The sequence below is a fragment of the Lampris incognitus genome, chromosome 3 (genome assembly GCF_029633865.1).
Source record: "Lampris incognitus isolate fLamInc1 chromosome 3, fLamInc1.hap2, whole genome shotgun sequence".
NCBI lineage: Eukaryota > Metazoa > Chordata > Actinopteri > Lampriformes > Lampridae > Lampris > Lampris incognitus.
Window position 1 is genome coordinate 24,405,107 of NC_079213.1, and position 24,550 is coordinate 24,429,656.

Sequence of the window (24,550 nt, forward strand, 5' to 3'; positions counted from 1 at the left end):
TTACATTGTGAGCTTTACAAGGTTAAATAAATTAGAAGGTGAGGTGTTTCTGTCTCGTCTTTCCATGACAACTGAATATGTCTGTAGCCAATGTATTGACTAGCAGTTTAGGTGAAATGTTCTGGTATACTTTTGGAGATGGGTCAATGAAGGTAATTGAGCTCTCAATTTAATTTTCTTGAAGGTCAGGATTCTGTATTAAAACTCCTGGCCATCCAGGGGTTACTGCAACATGTGCGGGTTTTGTGTTGTCAGGCTGATGCAACCTCCATGTCTACGGTTTTCTTTTTCTCCCTCAGTCTGCATGGTATCCCCCCCCTTTTTTAGTAGAGGACGCCAGTTTCCAAATGAAATCCATGAGTTCAACTTTGGCATGGTAGACATTTAGTTACCGAACACTAACTCTGATTGTGTGCTTTGAGTTTTATGATTGCATATTTATATTTGCTTGTACAGTGAAAATGATCTACAGTAAACCTTGCTATCAGTGACTGAACCAGTTTTGTGGTGAGAGTTTTACAAAGATGATTGCAATCCCAAACATGGCCTTTCCTGGGTGACATTATTCGACACACTGGGTTAATATAAAAACCATGACAAATGATGTGTAGGCATTGAAACATATTTTAGTTAAAAAAACTATACATTTAACTGCACAATGTAGAATCCTCATTTCTGCACACAGTTGTCTTCATACAATAACACAAATGGAGCTAAACTTAGGGTCTTTGACCTGCAGTTCATATAAACTGTCATCGGCAATACACGTGTTATACAACAGCCTCTTTTCACCACATGACGACATTCCTGCACCATTCGCTGACTCTCTCGCACACGGGAGGATGTAAGATCTCTAACAGGGAAAGATGAATTGTATTGCAACCAGTGTGCATTTGTAGGTTTACATGCCATCAATATTGTATTTTATTCGCGGCCCATTACACGCTGCAGGGGACCTGGGCCAAATGTCTGTGGTGTATGACTGATTACTGGGATGTTTGCATTTGCAATGGAAACATTTTCGCTGCTGTCAAACAACTATAAAACACGAATCGTAAATGTTAGAATGCTAACGATCATAAAGACAGACCGGTGGCATTTCCAGCCAGTCAGCTGTGACCCACAAGCACCTACTTATGCCCCGTCAGACAGGATCAGTAAGGAAGGGGAGTCGACGTATTTGGAGGGGAATGGCTCATGGGGTACACATCCATGACATGTAGGCTCATCACTGACATTTTTTTTTTAATTTCTCTTGTCTGGATAAAAAAAAAAATTAGGTTCGGCATCCGAGTAGCACTGCAGTCTATTCCGTTGCCTACCAACACAGGGATCACTGGTTCGAATCCCCATGTTACCTCCAGCCTGTCCGGGTGTCCCTACAGACACAACTGGCTGTGTCTGCGGGTGGGAAGTCGGATGTGGGTATGTGTCCTGGTCGCTGCCCTAGCGCCTCCTCTGGTTGGTCGGGGCGCCTGTTCGGGGGGAGGGGGGGACTCGGGGGAACAGCGTGATCCTCCCATGCGCTACGTTCCCCTGGTGAAACTCCTCACTGTCAGGTGAAAAGAAGCGGCTGGCGACTCCACATGTATGGGAGGAGGCATGTGGTAGTCTGCAGTCCTCCCCGGATCGGCAGAGGGGGTGGAGCAGCAACCGAGACGGCTCGGAAGAGTGGGGTAATTGGCCGGACACAATTCGGGAGAAAAATAAAAGGGGGGGGGAATTAAGCTACGTGAATAAAATGTCAGGCCTTATTTATAATCGTAGAGACAAAATCTTCACAGATCTCTTTCAGCATTGACAAACTTAACACTTTGCTGACTCTTCTCACTGGGCTTCAACACAGTAAAATGGGGCAATTATTTAAGCTTTCAAAAACAATGAAATATCTCCATTTTCAAAATGGGGGAGGCTCATGTACAGTCATACGTCTCAATGTGTTCCACGGAAGAAACAGTCATAAACCATGGTCCTTTGGTTAGCGGTTAAAATGCTAACCAAATTAGCAATTTAACCACAAGTTAAAATGCTAATTTGCACTTCAGGAAATAAATTTTCTCTGGAAGTATGTCGTTGTAGCTATCATTATGGGACTGTCATGCTTTGAAGGCTTAAACAAATTTATTACTGGATTGTGTTGAAGCCCAGCGAGACAATTCAGCAAAGTGGTACATTTCTCAATACCAAGTGAAGGTTTTATCTGTACAATTCTTTTTTTTATTATTATTATTTTTTTGGCATTTTCCGTCTTTTTATTCAATGGCGATAGTCGAGAGAGACAGGAAAGGCAGAGGAGAGAGAGGGGATGACATGCAGCAAAGGACCCGGGCCAGATTCGAACCCAGGCCAATGCAGTAAGGACTCAGCCTTATGTGGTACACGCTCTACCGGGTGAGCCACAGGAGCGCCCCCTTCTGTACAATTCTAAATCGACACCCGACACCATTTTAGTGACGCATGGGACTGAAATAAGCAAACCCATCTTTGCAGATCATCACGTTCCACTCTGATGAGACAACGTGATAGAAAGACTGAGCACAGCATTTCTAGGCTTTTACAGCTATCAAAACCAAGAATCCCAGACCGGTTGAACATCGCAGGAGTCACCAACTGGTGTCTAGGGCGGTCACAATCATGAAATTTTATTTGACGATTGTCATACAAATAATCGCTGGAGGGACGTCTGGAGTGCCCTACTTAGCTTGCTGCCACTGTGACCCGACCCCAAAGAAGCGGCTGAAATGTCACGTTTATATTCAGACACTCGTCCGAAAGCTTCAGGAACAGTCAATTTCCGGGATGGAACTGCGGCAGTGGCTATCTTTCCAAGTTCAGCGAATTGGGTGGGGTGGTGGATCCTTAGATGGTTTTTTAAATTTGTGGTATTAGCGCATTTGACCGCCACCTTTTTGCTGCGAATCTGACAAATCGCCTCCTCCAAGTTATTGGGCTCTCCTTTTTCATTTGGCCTAAAACCAAAATGTGCCCACAGTGGTGCTGTAGTGTTTGGTTTTGCAACTACGTCCATGATGTTAACGTCAACAGTTGCTCGTCGAAATGCAGTCGTCGAATATTACAGAATAAGCGTCTCAAGATAAATAGTTTGTTGGCACTAATTCACCACTCGTGCCAGGGGCGCAACAAGATGACGCCATTAAAAGAGCGCCAGTCAAACAACAAACGGTGGAAAACGACGTGGAAATAGTGATGGAAATATGACATTTCTGTTAGTTTCATCCAGCTGTTTTTATGCAAATTAATGGAAACAATTCTAACGATTATGCAAAATTATCATGGTCAGGTCAAATAATTGCGATCAGGCGATTATGTAATAATTGTGACAGCTCTACTGGTGTCCCGAGTTTGGAAATGCAGCCCCTATGCCATCTACCATGCAGATGTACCTATGGACCTATCGCACCATGGCCAGGTCTTTAAGCACATGGCTCCTGTGCTTCTTGGCTTTGTAACCAGGCCGGAGGAACTCAATCTTCCTCTTCTTCGCTTCCATCTTGTTCTTGTGCTTCTTGAGCTTTTTCTTGGCCGCAATGTCAGGGTTAGCCACCGCCTGGAAGAGAGATAGGGAAGAAGAGGAGAGGAGAGGAGGAAGACCAGGAGGGAATCCAAGTGTGAGACACAGCCACGTGGGGTCTGGGCGAGTCTTTACTATTCTTTCTTTCTTTACTCAGAGGAAAACATCGCTTACAACTCCATTGCCAAGACCTGCCAGTTTACTAATTCTTTGTTTTTCCAAAAATATATGTATGTGCCACACAGAAATTGAAAACATTTCCAAATGGTGGGCATTTTTTAGGCAAGGTGACCTGCTCAGCCCATTAAGGGTAAGCACAAAGTTAAGTGTGTGTACACATGATCTGCTATGTTTACTGCGTGTGTCGGCTTACATTTATTTGCCAGTGCACACCTCAGGTCTTTAGCATCTCGCTATCTGGATGGTCTATAGAACAAATTTGTTGAACTGAACAAGTGTGTGTGTGTGTGTGTGTGTGTGTGTGTGTGTGTGTGTGTGTGTGTGTGTGTGTGTGTGTGTGTGTGTGTGTGTGTGTGTGTGTCCATACCTGCATGGCTCTTTGTCGTTTGCGTTTGGCACGTCTCATAGAGAACTCCTTCTGGACAGCAGAGAAGGCCAGAGAGAAAGTCTCCAGGCCGACCTGTCGTTTCATCAGCTCTATCAGCTCCTGGGCCAGGTTCTTCAACGTAGAGTCTAGGAAGAAAGGAAGGTTTGATGGACATTAGGTTTACTTTAAACCACATTTCATTTATGGAGAACATTTCTTTTTAAAATGAAATATGCACCCTTCCTAAAAAGCCCAGGAGTGCTCATTCACCAATAATTTTCTGTCACCACAGACGAGATTTTCATCGCTCGTCTCGTCTCATCATCAGCCGCTTCTCCGGGGTCAGGTCCCAGTGGCAGCAAGCTAAGTAGGAAACTCCAGATGTCCCTCTCCCCAGCAATGCCCTCCAGCTCCTCCTGAGGGATCCCAAGGCGTTTCCAGGCCAGATTGGACATGTAGTCCCTCCAGCAAGTTCTGGGTTTACCCCGGGGTCTCCTCCCAGTTGGAAGTGCCCGGAAAACCTCCAAAGGAAGGCGCCCAGGAGGCATCCTAATCAGATGCCCGAGCCACCTCAACTGACTCGTTTAACACAAAGGAGCAGCGGATCTACTCCGAGCTCCCTCTGGATGTCCGAGCTTCTCACCCTATCTCTAAGGCTGAACCCAGACACCCTACGGAGGAAACACAGTTCAACCCCTTGTATCCGTGATCTCACCCTTTCGGTCACTACCCAAAGCTCATGACCATAGGTGAGGGTTGGAATCAAGATTGACTGGTAAATTGAGAGCTTTGCCTTCCCGCTCAGCTCCCTCTTCACCACAACGGTCCGGTACAATGTCCACATTACAGCTGATGCTGCACCAATCCACCTGTCAATCTCCCGCTCTAACCTACCCTCACTTGTGAACAAGACCCCGAGATACTTGAACTCCTTCACTTGAGGCAACAATTCATCCCCAACCCAGAGGGAGCAATCCACCATTTCCCAGGAGAAAACCATGGCCTCAGACTTGGAAGTGCTGACTCTCATCCCAGCTATTTCCCACTCAGCTGCAAACCGCCCCAGTGCACACTGGAGGTCATGTTCTGATGAAGCCAACAAAACCACATCATCTGCAAAGAGCAGAGATGCAATTCTGAGGTCCCCAAAACGGACACATACCTCACCTTGGCTGCGCCTTGAGATCCTGTCCATGAATATCCCAGACAGAATCGGAGACGAGGGACAACCTTGGCGAAGTCCGACACCCACCAAAAACGTGCTTGACTTTGTGCCGAGAATGCGGACACAGCTCTCACTTTGGTTATACAAGGACCGGATGGCTTGTAGCAACTGCCACGGTACCCCATACTCCCGCAGTATCCCCCACAGAGTGCCCCGGGGTACATGGTCGTAAGCCTTCTCCAAGTCCACAAAACACATGTAGACTGGCTGGTCAAGCTCCCATGCCTTCTCAGCACTTCCGCAAGGGTAAAGAGTTGGTCCGTTGTTCCACAGCCAGGACAGAATCAGCATTGTTCGTCCTGGATCCGAGGTTCAACAATCAGTCAGAGCCCCCTTTCCAGCACCCTAGAGTAGACTTTCCCAGGGAGGCTGAGCAGTGTGATGCCCCGATAATTGGAGCACACCTCTGGTCAGACGAGTTTTTAAAAAAAATGAAAATGAGTGATTGGCAGTGACTAAAGGCCCTCATAAGCTCCTTGACAGTCCAAGAACCCACAAAGGATTTAAAAATACAATAAAAACCCAAAGATTATACCAGCATCATTTCTACTCAAGATATTATGGGATATTAACGGAATGCATTGATATTTTACTTGATTATCTTAATTCAGCAGACACTTGTCATGGTGGTGGTGATGAGAGTTTCATGGTTTTACCAATGCAGAATGTATAAGTTTGTGCCGTTAAAGAGTAATTGAGCCTGGACCATGTTGGTGAGTTTGCTGACATCTACAGGTAAAAAACCATGTAAAGATTAAAAACATGTCGGACTAGTCTTGGTACTCTGTGATGTTAGCATAGCAGGATAAACAGCTGCAGATAAGCATAGCAGGATAAACACAGCTGCAGATAATACCATTAATAATGGATCTGTTGGCTGTAAGTGTGCCAAAGAACCAGCATTGACAGTACTACTGACAATTAGTTGGTGCTGGCTCTGTCTGTCAATGCCGATAGGTGTGTTTGTACACCTAAATTAAAATGGTCTGGAGTTTAGTTAGTCTTTAAGTTATTTGTACCAACTTTGTGATGTCACATTATTGAAAGTGAGTGAAATCAAGGTTCATGATCATTCTGTATGTTGTATTTACAACCAGAAAGTGGATGGTTTTTATTGGTTGGAAGTTTGTATCGCTGATCTTCCATAGACTTCAATGCAGGTGAGTAAGCTCTTACAGTAACGGTTACCTTGGTCTGCATAGGTACTGTCCAGCTCCCTGTACAGAGGAGTGATGATGGTGGTCAGATAGGGGCCCAGCCGATCCTTCCCCAGATCCATGGCTACGGCACCCAGGAACTTAAACACACACGTTCTCTGCGGGATGGAACAGAGAACAAATAATGTATCAGAAGATGAAACCGACCCATACCTTCATAAACATCATTACTCTATCATGCTGCATGTGTATGTGCATTTTTTAGCATTGTTAACTTGTGTGATTTGTCAACTACTACCTGAGATGACAGTAGCCAACATGTTGGAAAGTAGGCTTTCCAACATAGCTGGTCTCACAACCATCTTGTAAACCTTCCCTTTCACTCTTGCTGGTACCCTTCTGTCGCAAGTTCTGATAACTTCATTCGCTGAGAAAACCTGACTGTGGAAAGTGAGTGAATGGTTCTCTGCTTCCTCAACAACTACTGCTATAGTTCAGTGGCTAATTGATGAGGACTGTGTTTGTACTTGGGCACCTGTGCTGTGAATGGTCCCACTGGGCAGATTTACTTATAACTGAGTACTGGTGGAAAGGAGTATGCAAGCTCACGCAACATTCCCTGCATAAGGGTGCAGACACATCAACTGCGTTGAATGCGCAGCTTTCCACCAGAAGTTAATTTAATCCAAATATTTTGGCAATTGTACGCCAAGCCCATTTTTGCCACTTAAATCTCCATACACACACAGGTGACAAACTAAAGGATAAACCAAAATAAAGTGTGTTAGTAAGGTGTTGGGTAGCCAGGAGTCTCCAGAACAGCTTCAGTGCTCCTTGACATAGATTTTACGTCTCTGAACTCTTCTGGAGGGATGGAGCACCATTCTTCCAACAGATATTCCCTCATTTGGTGTTTTTATGGTGGTGGTGGTGGAGAGCGCTGCCTAACATGTCGGTCCAAAATCTCCCATAGGTGTTCAACTGGGTTGCAATCTGGTGACTGTGAAGGCCATAGCATATGATTTACATAATTTTTTTTCTCCCCAATTTTATCCGGCCAATTACCCCACTTCCAAGCCGTCCCGGTCATTGCTCCACCCCCTCTGCCAATCCAGGGAGGGCTGCAGACTACCACATGCCTCCTCCGATACATGTGGAGTCACCAGCTGCTTCTTTTACCTGACAGTGAGGAGTTTCACCAGGGGAACGTAGTGCGTGAGAGGATCACACTATTCCCCCCAGTTCCTCCTCCTCCCCGAACAGGCGCCCCGACCGACAAGAGGAAGCGCTAGTGCAGTGATCAGGACACATACCCACATCCGGCTTTCTACCCGCAGACACGGCCAATGTTGTCTGTAGGGACGCCCAACCAAGCCGGGGGTAACACGGGGATTCAAACTGGTGATCCCCATGTTGGTAGGCAATGGAATAGACCACCAAGCCACCCAGATGCCCTCTATGATTTTCCTCCTCATCAAACCATCCAGTAACCCCTCCGTGCTCTGTGGATGGGGGCATTGTCATTCTTGTAGAGAGAGACTACTGCCATCGGGATAGAAATGTTTCATCATAAGATAAAGGTGATCACCCAGAATAACGTTGTATTGATTTACAGTGACTCTTCCCTCTAAGGGGACAAGTGGACCCAAACCATGCCAGGAAAATGCCCCCCACAGCATAACAGAGGCCCCCGGACCCCCTCACTGCAGGGGTCAAGCATTCAGGTTTTTCCTTAAATTTGTCACCTATCTGTATATATACAGTTCCAGTCAAAAGTTTAGACACACTTACTCATAGTAGGGTTTTTCTTTATTTTAACTAAATTTCACTAAACTACAAAATGAAAAAAACCTGTTGGGGTGGGGGGCATTTCAAAATGTATATTTTTTTAGATTTAAAGTTGTTTTGGAAAGAATTTCAGAAATAGGGAATGAGCTCAAGATAAACATACATTCAATAAGGTGTGTCCAAACTTTTGACTGGTACAAGAGATATCTCAAGCATGATGTGTTATAGTTGAGTTGACTGATACTGGGGTTATAACTCACTTCTCTATCACCAATCCGTCAAATTGCTAGTCCTTGTGTGCTGCTCTGCACATGGTCTATGTGCAGAGACAATGCAATTGATGTTTGCACAAAAAATGGCAGTTTTTAAACCTCTACTGTGTGTGTTTGCATCCATGCAGAAGTGTGTACCTTCAGGGGCACTTTGGGAGTATTGGCTGCCTCCCTCTTGGCCATCAGTGACAGTTTTTTCATCATCCACAGGAGTGAGGGAGGGCGGTCATCCTTGTCGTCCTCTTCCTCCTCCTCTGGGATCTCTTCCCCCTCATCTTCCTCCGCTTGATCCTCTCCCCCCTCATCTTCCTCCCCTTTCTCGTCCTCCTCTTGATCCTCTCCCCTCTCATCTTCCTCCCCTCTCTCATCCTCCTCTTGATCCTTATCTCCGTTCTCCCTCTGCCCTTCCTCCTTGATCACTACTTCGTGAGGGGAATTGATGTCAGACTCAGGAGATATGAGGTAGATAGTCTTGGCAACGAACAGCAGATTCTTGATCACCTGCGAATGGGGAGACATCCTGCTGTCAATCAAATTTGACCTGACCAAGTCATATCTTATCTGGGGACCGCTTAGCTAATAATGAGATCTAAATGACTTCAAGATTTAACTCTTGGACATTTCTCTTGAATTAAATGCCTTTTAAACTTCAGGTATGGAAAGCTGGTTCAGGTTCTGCAGGGGTGTACCTGCTCTCCTGAAGCTGTATCCAGGAACTTAGACTGGAGCTGGTAACAGAAGGACAGCACCAACTCTCTCATCTAGGAGGGAAAAAAGGAGAGAAAACAGTTTGTTTAGAGCAATGTTTCTCAAACTTTTTTCTGGGGACCCACTTTTTAAAAATGACAACTCATTGTGACCCAATTCAGGCCTTATCTATAAATCGCGAGAAGAGTGAATTTGTGCATAAATGAAAGTTCTTGACCATTTTTACTGCTATTTCTGCATCACTTATATTATCTTGAATAGGTGAACCAGCCATTTCGAAGAAATATATGTTTGATAAACCAAAACTTTGTTTTATGTACATTTTATTGGAAACATGTACACATGTTAAATACTTTATAAATGAGACCAATTAAATGTATTTAGGTGGAGTTAACAGGCTATCTCTGTTTTTATTTCCTCTCATCAGTAAAATACACACATTTTAAATACTTTATAACTACTACTACTACTACTACTACTACTAATTTCAGCTGCTCTCATTAGGGGTTGCCACAGCGGATCATCCGTTTCCATTTCTTCCTGTCCTCTGCATCTTCCTCTGTTGTACCAGCCCCCTGCATGTCCTCCCTCACCACATCCATAAACCTCCTCTTTGGCCTTCCTCTTTTCCTCTTGCCTGGCAACTCCTGCTTCAACATCCTTCTCCCAATATACCCAGCGTCTCTCCTCCACACATGTCCAAGCCATCTCAATCTTACCTGTCTTGCTTTGTCTCCAAACCGTCCAACCTGAGCTGTTCCTCTAATATACTCGTTCCTAAGGCTGTCCTTCTTCATCACTCCGAGGGAAAATCTTAGTACCTTCAACTCTGCCATGCCACCTCCAGCTCCACCTCCTGTCCTTTGGTCAGCGCCATGTCCCCAAACCATACAACATAGCTGGTCTCACAACCATCTTGTAAACCTTCCCTTTCACTCTTGCTGGTACCCTTCTGTCGCAAATCACTCCTGACACTCTTCTCCACCCACTCCATCCTGCCTGCACTCTCTTCTTCACCTCTCTTCCGCACTCCCTGTTACTTTGAACAGTTGACCCCAAGTATTTAGAGTATGCACACACAAAAAAACATGCACATAAGGACATACATGAATCAATGCTATTATTACATTTTCTTTCATGGAACGAGAGCAGCACAAATGAGTTCCTTCAGAATCAGCACCTTGGGGTTAAAGTCTAAATTCTGAGTTGAGACAGGGAGTCCAACTTGGCCTTGCTACAGTGCAGTGTCTAAATCAGTACTACCAGCTGAGCCCTGTGCCCCAAGGGTCCTTGGCTTTACCTTCTTGTCCAGGTTCCTGGTGATGAAAGCTGTGGCCACGGGCTGAGAGTTGCTGCCGTCTCTCTCCTCTCTCCACATGCTCAGCAGCTCCTCCGGCTGGTGGGTAGCAAACAGCTGGCCAAAGAGCTGGGAAGATGTCAACCATACCCAGCAGTGAGGATAGCGCAGGTTGGCTTCAATGTGACCTGCAGTGCAAAGAAATAAGGGAAAAAAATGATAGATTGATAAAAGGTAGAATGCTAGATGGAGACCTAGATAGATTCTTTATCGCCCCACTTGAAGAAATGTGCTGTCACTGACTGTAAATCTAAACACAAATACATCACAGCAGAAAGAGCTAGACTCAGTATGTGTGTGTTTATTAAGTCATGAAAGGCAAATAGATGACAAAAAGAGTGATAAAGAGAAGCTGTATGAGAAAACAAAGTGAGTGTGTGTGTGTATCCCTTACTCCAGATATTATGGAGTGTGTCGTGGGGTTTGCTGAGCTGAAGTAGGCCGCAGTGCTTGGTCAGTTTGGTGATGAGAGTCAGATAGAAGAACAACAGCCTGTCCGCCCCCTTCTCCTCCTGCTCATCTTTTATCTGAGACAGACACACATAAATAGAAAGCAGGGCAGGGATAGAGAGCGTTACATAAAGAGGAATCGACAAAGAAGGAAAATGAAAAATGAGAGAATAAATAAGAGCCCATGAGAGAGAGAGAGATGATAAAGGGAAAACAGAGTTAGAAAACCTGCCAGGATATTTTCTGAAAAACTTGCAAGAAGGTACAAAAACGCTGTTGTAGCAGCACAGGTGTCACTAGCTAAAGATACACCATCGTCAGAGACTCCAACCATGGTGACTCACATCTTCGTAGTTGTCGGGGTGGATTTCTCTTTCTATGAGAGGCAGCAGGTCTTCCAGTCGGTGGGTAAAATTATCTCCCTCCACCTCCACAAACAGACCACATGCCTGGGCACCCAGACGACGAAGATTGGCCTAAGAGGATGCGGGGAGGGTCAAAGGTTAAAATCAAACCCAACCACTGGCTCTTAAAAAAACGGTCAATGTCATCAGTGTTTGGACACCTTTTATTTCAGCTGCAGGACTTTGGAGACAAATTTGGTTAGTTTTGAGAATTTTCATTTCAAACTTTACTGTAGGGCGTCCGGGTAGTGTAGCGGTCTATTCCGTTGCCTACCAACACGGGGATCGCTGGATCAAATCCCTGTGTTACCGGCAGCTTGGTCAGGCGTCCCTACGGACACAATTGGCCGTGTCTGCGGGTGGGAAGCCGGATGTGGGCATGTGTCCTTGTCGCTGCACTAGGAGGAGTTTCACCAGGGGGCTGTAGCATGTGTGATCCTCACACGTGCTACAGCCCCCTGGTGAAACTCCTCACTGTCAGGTGAAAAGTGGCTGGCGACTCCACGTGTAACGGAGGAGACATGCGGTAGTCTGCAGCCCTGCCCAGATCGGCAGAGGGGCTGAAGCAGTGACTGGGTACAATTGGGAAGAAAAAGGGGAAAAATCCACAAAAAAAAAAAAAGAACTTTACTGAATTCCCCACTGGGAGAAAAGATGGTTTTCAGACAGGGTGAAATCACAGAATAGAAACATTAAGACATGGCTTCCGTTGTTGATATGACTGAGTGAGGACACGTTCCGAAGCTTCTCCACCGAACTTTCATATATCCTTTATAAATATAGCAACTGAGTTTTCCAAACTGTACACACTGTTGCTGTAAATGACTATTAATTCTTAATGACTGAAAAGAACGAGCACCGCGGGGGGAAGCAGCAAGTCAACAAATCAATATGTACTGCTTACAAATTTAGCTGGCAGCTTTTATTTCACTCATATTGGGTTAGTAATATGCCTTTGACTAACTTTCTCACCTGAGAATAATACTGACTGTGGTTACCAAGGTTCAAGTCTAAACTCAAGCTACGTCTGTCAGTTGTTCAGTGGAGTTACTGTTAGTTTAATGGCAGACAACGATTGTGTCACGTAAGTGTTTGTTGTGACTGGGTTTTGGGTTTAAGGTACCTTCATTGGGAAAGTACCTGGGGCGGGTGGGAGGGAGGCTGGGATGAAAGATGGGGGGGGGGGGGGGTTGGGGGCAGAATTGTACTTGGTCAATTACCCCACTCTTCCGAGCCATTCCGGTCGTTGCTCCACTGCAGACTACCACATGCCTCCTCCGATACATATGGAGTCACCAGCTGCTTCTTTTCACCTGACAGTGAGGAGGTTCGCCAGGGGGACATAGCACATGGGAGGATCACACTATTCCCTTCAGTTCCCCCTCCCCCCTGAACAGGCGCCCAGAATGACCACAGGAGGCGCTAGTGAAGCGACCAGGACACATACCCACATCTGGCTTCCCACCCGCAGACACGGCCAATTGTGTCCCAAACACTCCTGCATTCCTCGCCTGCATAAATGCACCTAATTGGGATGACAGTCAATTTATTTCCAAATTCTTCTCTATAGTATTACCAGGTCTCAAAAACAGAGTTTTTTTTCATTATGGGAGGGGGGGGGGTTAAACATGGTCCAACACAACACTCTTTAAAGGTCACCTACCAAAGATGCATTTATTCACAGTTTAGTCAAAACTAAACATGAAGATGCAGCTTTCAATTTTTATGCACCACATATCTGGAACAACCTGCCAGAAAACTGCAGGTCTGCTGCAACTCTTAGTTCTTCTAAATCAAGGCTGAACACTTTCCTCATTGCTAGTGCCTTTTATCAAATAAAACTTGAAGATTTTGATCTTACACTGCACTGCAACTTTTACTCTCCTTTTATTTGTTTTAAAATGTCTTTTTATTACCTTATGTTGCTTCTCTTAACGCCTGTTATGTTTTATATGAAGGACTTTGAATTGCCTTGATGCTGAAATGTGCTATACAAATAAATTTGCCTTGGCCCTCTCTGAGAGATTTGATTTGCCTGGTTCACGTCTATTTCGCTATTTCCAGATAAGACATTTCTTACAAAAGCAATCCCCAGAAATTCCAAACCATCCTGCTCATTCTGAAATTAACTCTATTCTCTCTTTGAACCCCAATGTAAAGAGCCTAATTTCAACTATATACACTGAAAATAGATTCCATTAAGCCCGAAACTCTTAATCTTGAAGCGGCTTGGTAGCAGGATTTGGGGAGGAGCTGATGGATGGGATGTGGGAGGTTGTGCTGGGGCTTGTTCACACCTCCTCAATATGTGCCAGACACCACATGTGTCTTATACACTGTAAGATTTTACATTACATTCATTATTAACACTAGACTAGCAAGGATATTTCCTGGAACAAATGACACATGTAACTATTGTACACCATCACCTGCCAACCTGCACCAAATGTTTTGGACCTGTCCTTGCTTATTTGAATTCTGGACAGACACCCACCCCCCCTTTTTCTCCCCAATTACCCCACTCTTCCGAGCTGTCCAGGTTGCTACCCCACCCCCTCTGATGATCCGGGGAGGGCTGCAGTCTACCACGTCTCCTCCGATACATGTGGAGCCGCAAGCCGCTTCTTTTCACTGGACAGTGAGGAGTTTTGCCAGGGGGATGTAGCGCGTGGGAGGATCACGCTATTCCCCCCAGTTCCCCCTCCCCCCTGAACAAGCGCCCCGACCGACCAGAGGAGGCACAAGTGCAGCTACCAGGACACATACCCATATCTGGCTTCCCACCTACAGACACGGCCAATTGTGTCTGTAGGGACACCCGACCAAGCTGGAGGTAACACGGGGAATCGAACCGGCAATCCTGGTGTTGGTAGGCAACGGAATAGACCGCCATGCCACCCGGACACCCGCCAATCTTGTCCTTGATCTGATTATGCCATCTGTATATGTATTGCTGCTTGCAGCTATATTTTTGTTTTTGTTTTCTGAACTTTCCAATTATCTACTTTGTAACTTTGCATTTGATGGTCTCTTAATGCCAATGCTCCCCCTCCTTTTTTTCCCCTTGTCCCTGTTTATTTCTACTGTGGGGACAGGAGGGAGGGAGGGGATACATATGTATGATTGTCAGTGTCATGTTGAATAAATTGCAAAACTGAATAAACAGATTTTAAAACAAAAACAAAACATTAAAACAGAAAACCTAACACTATAAAACTCATAACAAATCACCACAACACATATCATACAAGACAACATCAGTTGATAAGTCAAAATAGGTGCCAATAAGTTAATGAAGTGCAACAAATCATTACTCATGAATGCAAATTCTTGTACAGGCACATGATCCTACATCAATTCATATGCAAATTACCAAGAAGCTACCGAGTTGTCCCAATGTGTCTCTGTGTTTGTACCTTTTCTGCGGCCATCCAGGTGCTGACGAGGGAGAACAGGGAGTTCCGGTGGTTTAGATTCAGCTGACCCAGCAGGCTCTTGATGGCCATGGCGGCCATTTTCTTGCAACGCACTGAGTCATCGTTGGCCATGGCCAGGGCCAGGGGGGCAAAGAACAGACCGCTGTGCTCCAACAACAGGCTCTGAGGGGGCCAACACACTCAGCATTATCAAAAAATATCCTACTCTAAGCTCCGTATCCATATGTGAGTGTACATGTGTGTGTTTATGCACACATATGCAGGTCTACCTCTGGAAAGGTCTGGAAGATGTAGGCCAACATCTCCAGGGCAGACTCCCTCCCCGTGTCGTGTTCGTAGGCCAGCTGGGCCACCACAAAGTCCAGGTGGTTTCTTAGCTTCTTCCCCAGTGGGTAATCCAACAGGTATTTCATGTAGATCTGTGTAATAACAAACACAGTGGTCTTTGCTGGAAGAGGGCTGTAAAAGCAAAAGGATTTCTTTTTACAGACATAACTGAAGGCCTTTCTGTTCTACAAGACAGTTCAGAGGATAGGAAAGTTGTGTGTGTGTGTGTGTGTTTGCATGTGTAAAAGAGAGTTTATGCCAGCAGCCATACCAACATGTACCCTGGCTCTGCCAAATGACGGAAGCTAAGCAGGTGTGGGTTTAGCTAGTACTTGGATGGAAGACTGCAAGTGGTGTTGGTGGGCCAGTAGGGGACAGTCTTCCCTATGGTCCTAATAAAAACAACAAATATCAAATCCCAATGCCCCAGTGCAGTGATGGGGACACTGTGCTGTAGGAAATGCCATCCTTCGGATGAGACGTTAAACCGAGGTCCTGACTCACTGTGGTCATTAAAGATCCCATGGCACTTATTGCAAAGAGTAGGGGGTTCCCCCGGTGTCCTGGAAAAATTCCCAACCTGGCTGTCTCCATCTGGCCACCTAATCATCCCCGATGTAATTGGCTCAATGATTCCTCCCTCTCCACCTCAAGCTGATGTGTGGTGAGCGTTCTGGTGCAAAATGGCTGCTGTGCATCACCCAGGTGGATGCTACACATTGGTGGTGGTTGAGGTGAGTTACCCCCTTGAATGTGAAGCGCTTTGGGTGTCTGGAAAAGCGCTATATAAATCTAATCCATTATTATTATTACCTGTCTACAGTGATTTCTGATCGTGACACTAGCACCGGTGACAGAGAGCTTTGCCACTTTCTTCATCACCTCCTCCATCTCTGGAACAACCAGCTTCCTTGACAGGATTGCCTGGAAGGAAAGCAAACATGGACATGTGTGAAAAAAAACCCCCAAAAAAACCACTTCTACGCATACATGCAAACACTTTTCATCATGTGCACATTATTTTCACAAGTGCAGTGGAGTGAGACGACAGTTCTCCATTTTGTCGAATACATGTAGAAACAATAATAGGCACATTGGGGCATAGTGCCTAACATTAGTTTTACCATAGATTCGAGGTAATATGTTCAGAGAAAACTATAACACAGTAAAATCTTAAAAAAAGACTTTTACTGGTTTGTCTATTGGACATGTTAAAAAATAAAAAACCTTGATGTCGGTTCTGCTCTATCATAGTTTAGATTGACAAAGTAGGAATGCACACAACGGTACAGCTCTGCATAAATCTATTAGACAAATAGCATTCTGAATATAAACCATGGAGTGGGAAATACGTTAATAACAAAATGCTTGCATTTTCAGGTTTAGTTGGTATGAACAAGAATAGTGGATTCTATGCATCAGACCCAACCTATAAACCCCAGGCAAAACAATAATGTGCTTTGTTCCTGTAATACACGTCTCCGATAAACATAACTACAGTGTGATGTGTGTGACTTGTTAATAACAGCACGTGAACCGAGCACAACGAGAATCATTACAAATCCCAATCCAATTTGGCCTTTGCCTCATACTCTACCTTCAGCAGGCTGAAGGCAGTGGCCTGGCGAGACTGGTCATAGATATCCTCCTCAGCATATCCCAGCAGCACCTGCAGATGCTTCTCTGAAATCCTGTTGCACCTCACGTTCTTAACCAAGATGGTGATGGACTGGAAGAGAAAGTAGGAGAGAGAGAGAGAGAGCAGAGACATAAAGGATCAGATAGATAAAAAGGATGACATTCAGAAACAAGGATGAAAAAAGAGAAAGAGAAAAGCACATCAACAAAGTATTTCCAGTTCTTTTAAGACAGTTTAGTTCTTACAAGACTGTCAGACTCAAATAAATCAAGTCAGCCAGGTGAGAATTATAAATAAATCACTCTTGATCTTACATGTATGGCTGAAATGGTAATTCAGACATCTTTTCACTGGCTTACTGAAACATTAACATATCTCTGATCAGGATCCATCCATCCATCCAGTATCCAAACCGCTTGTCCTGCTCTCAGGGTCATGGGGATGCTGGAGCCTATCCCAGCAGTCATTGGGCAGCAGGTGGGGAGACACCCTGGACAGGCCACCAGTTCATTACAGGGCCGACACACACATACATACATTCACACCTAGGGACAATTTAGTACAGCTGATTCACCTGACCTACATGTCTTTGGACTGTGGGAGGAAACTGGAGTACCCAGAGGAAACCCACGCAGATATGGGGAGAACATGTAAACTTCACAGAGGACGATCCGGGGTGACCCCCGAGGTTGGACTACCCCGGGGCTCGAACCCAGGACCTTCTTGATGTGAGGTGACCGCACTAACCACTGCGCCACCATGCCACCTCTGATCGGGATGTAAGTTACAATTTTGGTGATGTATAGGTGCTGATGGCTGGTTTCATCATTTCATTATGTTAGACGTCAGATGGATCAATCACTCATACCACCGGATAAGAATGAAGTCTTGTACTTCAATGCTTGTGTGTGAAAGTGTGTGTTTACACGTGTCCATCTGTCTGCACGACAGCAGCAATTGACTACCTTGAAGCAGTTCTGTACCAGGAAGTAGTTCTCTCCGCGGGCGGCACCGGCCTTTGAGTAGTCCTTTAGCAGAAAAAACAGCTGCTTTGTCAGCTGGTCGGCACTCTGCTCAATGGTGGGCAGAGGGAACTTCAACAGCAATGTTAATGCCACCAATGCCTCTGTTATCACCTGAAGAGAGAAATGGGAAGGAAAGAAAGAAAGAACATCAGCGCACACACACAAACACAGTGTACAATATCCTCAATCGAATAATCATTTGTGCACATTAATATGGTATCCAAAGGTTCATATGGTAGTACGTAAGGGCACATGTGGGTATCTGTCATTTCATGTGACTAGAGTGACAAGCAAGTGTGGCAAGTAGCACAAGGCCGTATAACCAGGACATAACGTTAGCAGAAGATAAACGTGTTTATGCCCAAAAGTATGCTAAGTGACATTCCATCATGTAAGTGTAACCATTATTACGCAGAAAACAGTAGTAGCAGTAGTAGTAGCATATCAAGACAACCATTAGACTGTCAAAGGGTAATGACTGAAGATATCCTAACGTCATCCTTGCATCGATAGAGGCTCCTGCTCCGCCAACATGTCCTGATCAGCAAGGTCCCTAATTAAAAGCAGGACATTGACTGACGCAAGTAGATTGTTCACTAGATTTGTAAATGGTATAAAGACAGGGAGGCTTTTGTTTGATTTTCAGTCACTCTGCAGACCTGACTCAGACTTTGTTGATACGTCAATAAAAGTCTTATTTTGAAGGATCCTCGTCTCATTGACTTTTTTTGCAATTTCTCTGTATCACTGGCCACCACACACACACACACACACACACACCTTAACATGCATGGAGTTGAGACAGTCGAGCAGCAGGGACACAAAGGGGTCCAGCATCTCCAGAGCCAAGGGCTCAGCCGACGTCACCCTGGCCTTCTTCAAGCTAAGGTGGAGCAGCTGAGGGAACAGACAATTAAATACATTTGAACACACACTCATGTCTAAAATCAGCTTTTTCCATAATCACAAGTACAAGTATGTACAATTTGATCCAAGTACCCCCCCCCTTTTCTCCCCAATTGTATCTGGCCAATTACCCCACTCTTCCGAGCCATCCCAGTCACCCCCTCTGCCGATCTGAGGAGGGCTGGAGACTACCACATGCCTCCTCCGATACATGTGGAGTCGCCAGCCGCTTCTTTTCACCTGACAGTAGGGAGTTTCGCCAGGGGGACGTAGCATGTGAAGGATCATGCTATACCCCCCAGTTCCCCCTCCCCCCTGAAAAGGCGTCCTGACTGACCAGAGGAGGCGCTAGTGCAGTGACTAGGACACGTACCCACATCCGGCTTCCCACCCGCAGACACGGCCAATTGTGTCTGGCCGATATTGACAAAGACTGCCACACCACCCGGACGCCCCCTGATCCAAATATTTTATATGAAGAAATGATAGAATGAATGAATGGGTTTTTTATTTCAGTGTTGTATAACAAAAGGTACCCGGCTCAGATGGGTTTGCAAGACCCTACAGAGAGCATATTGGCGTGAGACTATTGTATAACACAGGCAGGATATCACAAGTACACATTTACTACGAATATTTCCCCAAACGGCACATGAAGGCACAAAGGGATAAAACATACAGAAAATGTTTGGTTTGGCTCTGCTTCAAGGCTTTAGCAATAAAGATGGCTGATTTTAAGACTTCATACTGGAAAAGCCCCTCATTACTTTTATACTCAACTTTATATTTAACTCTATGCTATTCCAGAAATTATTTTTTCTCTATAACACACGGTACTCAAAGTTTAAATATGCACAAACTCGGCAAAATAATCTTAATTATATCCTTTGTTTACCTATTCCACCATAAAACTGCTACCAGTGTATCACAGCCTACACTGAGTCATCACATGGGACTGCTGGTAAGTGTTTTATAATCTTATTGTGACAGAGGAACACATTACCTTGAGGCCAGCATCGACGAGGATGTGCATGTTGGTGCGGCTGCTTACAAGAGCCTTCTGGCCCCCTCTCTTCGGGGTGGGGGGTAGGAGCAGGCAGCTGGGAGGAGGCAGCCGGGGGTCCAGGGGAGGTTGGGCTAAAGCTTTGTCTCTAGAAATACACAAACACAGAGCCCTATGTATCATATATGAGACAAAACCAACCTAGCAGCAAGTCTGAGCTTTCTGTTATCAAAGTTCTATATATGGATGTGCGTGTATGTATGTGTGTGTGTGTGTGTGTGTGCGTGTTTACATACTGGTCTTTCTTGGAGAGCAATGGCAGGCTCTCGCTGACTAGCCCGTGGCTCAGCAGCAGTAACTCCTGGTAGCCCATGCTGTCGTTGGCCAGCAGGCCCAGGATCATGCGCTGAAGCACTGCACCCACCCGCCGACACACCTTAAGACTGGACGACTTCTCCAGGACCTGGTGCAAGGGGTTAATGATGGCATGAGTGAGTGAGTGAGAGAGAGCGAGAGTGTGAGAGATGTTGGATAAAAATAGCAGAGAGAATGGTTCTAAACTGTAAGACACCAAGTAAGTGAAACAAAGAAATAATGCTCATGTATAAGAAAACTCTTACCTGTTTTAACAACTATGATAGCAAAAATTCTTTGAATCTACTAAATAATTGCACTGTCCTTTCCTCACCTTCCCCACCCTGTACACCCTCCATTCAAACCCCACACCTCACCTCCTTGAGTGGCAGGATGAGCTGGGTGACACGCTCCTTTCCACAGTACTTGGCCAGCAGCTCGTAGGAGTCCATGCTCTTGCTGTGGCGCGCCTCCATCAGCTTGGAGACAATCCCTTTCACCTCCTTCTCCTCTGCCACTTTCCCAAACAACTCATTGTTGAAGATCTGAACATGGACATGAGTATAAGCATGAACATCACTAGTTTGGAGTGAACAGGAATTTTATGGCAAAAACTCCTGGAGTTAGGAATAAAAATGGACGAAAAAAATCTAATGCATGGACAGAGGGACATTTTGATAATGATAATGTCTTTACCATAGTTTTAGACTAAATAATAGTCTATGCATCATCATCATCGGTCAGTATTTTGTACCAAAGTGCTGCTGCCTGGAGGCCAAGGCACACACACTCACTGAATATGGGAGAATTCATTTATTTCTTTGAGTTAGAGCTGATGCTGCTGTCTTTTTTTGTTGTCATTTACTTAGAAACCACAAAGTCAAACATTTGGATTAACAGTTTTTAATTATACAAGAGCAGTCATAATAATTAGAACAGGAAGTGTATTATTCCCTTCTGGTTCACGTTTGCTATGAATATTCAACCTTCCACTTTCAAGTTTGCTTAAAAAGGTGAATGAAAGCTTGATACGTAAAATTCTTTCCTTCCCCAATTCATCCATAAATAACACCAAGATGATCTTACCTGAAGGAGAAGGTCCATGCATGGGTCGAGGTTACCGTTCTTCAGGGTTGGACTAAGGGCAGACAGCAACTGGTAGACTGTAAAGGTTAGCACGTGGACCTGAAAGGGGGATACAAGAAACACAAGACAACACATTTGACTTGACAAATCAGACAGAAAATAGGTGCTAGAATAATGTTTTGGCTGACACCAATCAGCCAAAACATTAAAACCACTGACAGGTAAGTGAATAACATTGATTATCTCATTACAATGGCACCTGTCAAGGGGTGGGATATATTAGAAAGAAAGTGAACAGTCAGTTCTTGAAGTTGACGAGTTGGAAGCAGGAATAATGGGCAAGCGTAAGGATCCGAGTGACTTTGATGAGGGCTAAATTGTGATGGCTACATGACTGGGTCAGAACATCTCCAAAACAGCAGGTCTTGGTGGGTGTTCCCGGTATGCAGTGGTCAGTACCTACCAAAAGTGGTCCAAGGAAGGATAACCAGTGAACTGGGTGCCCAAGGCTCATTGATGCGCGTAGGGAGTGAAGCCTAGCCTGTCTGGTCTGATCCCACAGAAGAGGTACTGTAGCTCAAATTGCTGAGAAAGTTAATGCTGGCTATGACAGACAGGTGTCAGGACACACAGTGCATTACAGCTTGCTGCGTAGCCACAGACCGGCCAGAGTGCCCATGATGACCCCTGTCCACTACTGAAAGTGCCTACAATGTGAGTGTATGAGCGTCAGAACTGGACCATTGAACAGTGGAAGAAGGTGGCCTGGTCTGATGAATCACGTTTTATTTACATCATGTGGATGGCCAGGTTCATGTGCGTCGTTTACCTGAAGAGATACCACCAGGATACACTTTAAGGCAAGTCAGCGGAGGCAGTGTGATGCTCTGGGCAATGTTCTGCTGGGAAACCTTGGGTCCTGGTATTCATGTGGATGTTACTTCGACACGTACCACCTACCTAAACATTATTGCAGACCAGGTTCCCCCCCTTCATGGCAACATTATTTCTTGATGGCAGTGGCCTCTTTCAGCAGGATAATATGGCCTGCCACACTGCACACATTGTTCAGGAATGGTTTGAGGAACATGACAGAATGTTGCCTTGGCCTCCAAATTCCCCAGATCTCAATCCAAATGAGCATCTATGGGATGTGCTGGAAAAACAAGTCCGATCCATGGAGGCCCCACCTCGCAACTTACAAGACTTAAAGGATCTGCTGCTAATGTCTTGGTGCCAGACACCATAGACCTGTTGTGTTGCTATAATTAGAGCTTCTGTGCTGTCCTTCAGTCCAGTCTTTTCTAGCCACTGGTAGGATTTCTCGATATCAGCTGTGTCTTCTATCTGTCGATGGTACATCCCATGGAGGAGCTTGATCTTCTATGATACCTCCTCTTCTTCCTCCGCACTCCTTCTGCTAACTGAGGTACTCACTCAGCAGTTCATCCTGGGGGGGCCTTTTTCTGATGTACTCATGGATGTTACTTGTTTCATCCTGGATAGTGATCCTGAAACTCACTAACCCTTGGCCCCATCTTTTTGCTCATCGTACAGTATATATAAAAGGAAGCAGAGGGTAGCATACCTGCCTGAGGAAGAACATCACGTGGCTTCTGCATGTACCCTCTACTAAAGTCTTCTGTTTTTCCAGCTTCTTAGTGCTTTTCTTTGTTGCACATATCTCAAGTAATGATATAGCATTCCTGTATGCAAGCTGAATAAACTGGAAGAGGTCAAGGCTAATATAAATCATCTGAGAAATTCAACTCTGCAGTCAGGCTTTTCAATTAATCCCTTTGACCAGTTTTAATCACTCGTTCTTTATCTCTTTTCAAATTTCTTGTTTTGCTATGTGTCTTTTAATGGATTCAAGTGTTGTATGTAAAAACTCTTTTTTTAGTACTTGGTACTGCTAGCATGAATTAACAAATTCAAACTCAAACGAAAGGTGCTTCTGATTTCACGTATTTTTTTTCTGTAAGTTTTTGGGCCTGTTCGCAAAGGCCTTCCCTGGCTCTGCTACCTGGGCAACATATTGACAGAAAACTGATTTCCTGACATGAGATTTGGTCTCATCAGGGAGTTTGGCTATTGTAATAGCACGACATAACTCAAATAATGTCATTACTTGGATTACAGTAAAACAAACAATTTTCTGAGCTTATTATTATCATGAGCTTATTGAGGTATTTGGATATGTGTTTTTGTCTTTTGTGTTGCACTGCTGTGGGCTGGAGAAACGGAATTTCGTTTCTATTGTGTACGTACCAGTACATAAGATGAAATGACAAATTGTTCCTGATTCCTGATTATTAGTCTGTTATAGTTAAATGGAATGAACAATGAATGTCTCTTCCTACTTGGTCATCATATCCACATTACTAATGATCATTTCCTGAAATTTTCTTGTGTGAAAATATCCTAGCAAAGCACCATTAATCATCCCCAGAATATCCTCACCATATCAATATCAAGATATTTGGTTAAAAATATGGTCATATTTGATTTTGTCAATTTGGGCAGCACGGTTGCACGGTTGGTTAGCACAGTTGCCTCACAGCAAGAAGGTCCTGGGTTCGAGGCCGAGGGTAGTCCAACCTTGGGGGTCGTCCCGGGTCGTCCTCTGTGTGAAGTTTGCATGACTCCCTGTGTCTGCATGGGTTTCCTCCGGGGGCTCCGGTTTCCTCCCACAGTCCAAAGACATGCAGGTCAGGTGAATCGGCCACACTAAACTGTCCCTAGGTGTGAATGTGTGTCGGCCCTGTGATGGCCTGGCGGCCTGTCCAGGGTGTCTCCCCGCCTGCCGCCCAATGACTGCTGGGATAGGCTCCAGCATCTCTGCGACCCTGAGAGCAGGATAAGTGGTTTGGATAATGGATGGATGGATGGATGATTTTGTCAATTTGGGCAGCACAGTGGCGCAGTGGTCGCCTCACAGCAAGAAGGTCCTGGGTTTGAGCCCTGGGGTAGTTTGCATGTTCTCCCCATGTCTGTGTGGGTTTCCTCCAGGTGCTCTGGTTTCCTCCCACAGTCCAAAGACATGTAGGTCAGGTGTATCGGCCGTACTAAATGTATGAATGTGTGTGTGTGTGTGTGTGTGTGTGTGTGCGCGCGTGTGTGTGTGCGTGTGTGTGTGTGTGTGTGTGTCGGCCACGCGATGGCCTGGCGGCCTGTCCCGTGTGTCTCCCCACCTGCCGCCCAATGACTGCTGGGATAGGCTCCAGCATCCCCATGACCCTGAGAGCAGGATAAGCAGTTTGGATAACGGATGGATGGTTTTGTCAATACCGGCCAGCTCTAGTGTGTGATATTGTTAACTGTGTGCATGCA

General features: G+C 45.3%; 1 protein-coding gene across 1 annotated transcript in view; it reads right to left on the reverse strand.

The window, feature by feature from the left end:
* Nucleotides 1–3,234: 3,234 nt before the first annotated feature.
* utp20 (UTP20 small subunit processome component) overlaps nucleotides 3,235–24,550 on the reverse strand; it is a 55,799-nt gene continuing 34,483 nt past the window's right edge. The window contains exons 44-61 of the mRNA XM_056277096.1: nucleotides 21,218–21,316; nucleotides 20,509–20,676; nucleotides 20,074–20,240; nucleotides 19,778–19,925; nucleotides 18,649–18,765; nucleotides 17,809–17,979; nucleotides 16,802–16,933; nucleotides 16,018–16,128; nucleotides 15,147–15,296; nucleotides 14,857–15,039; nucleotides 11,381–11,512; nucleotides 10,981–11,113; nucleotides 10,530–10,714; nucleotides 9,211–9,282; nucleotides 8,660–9,022; nucleotides 6,493–6,619; nucleotides 4,080–4,225; nucleotides 3,235–3,568 (exon numbers count right to left, since the gene is read on the reverse strand). Coding sequence (XP_056133071.1) covers nucleotides 3,413–3,568; nucleotides 4,080–4,225; nucleotides 6,493–6,619; nucleotides 8,660–9,022; nucleotides 9,211–9,282; nucleotides 10,530–10,714; nucleotides 10,981–11,113; nucleotides 11,381–11,512; nucleotides 14,857–15,039; nucleotides 15,147–15,296; nucleotides 16,018–16,128; nucleotides 16,802–16,933; nucleotides 17,809–17,979; nucleotides 18,649–18,765; nucleotides 19,778–19,925; nucleotides 20,074–20,240; nucleotides 20,509–20,676; nucleotides 21,218–21,316 — 2,760 coding nt within the window. The 3' untranslated portion in view covers nucleotides 3,235–3,412. The remainder of the gene's footprint in view (nucleotides 3,569–4,079; nucleotides 4,226–6,492; nucleotides 6,620–8,659; nucleotides 9,023–9,210; nucleotides 9,283–10,529; nucleotides 10,715–10,980; nucleotides 11,114–11,380; nucleotides 11,513–14,856; nucleotides 15,040–15,146; nucleotides 15,297–16,017; nucleotides 16,129–16,801; nucleotides 16,934–17,808; nucleotides 17,980–18,648; nucleotides 18,766–19,777; nucleotides 19,926–20,073; nucleotides 20,241–20,508; nucleotides 20,677–21,217; nucleotides 21,317–24,550) is intronic.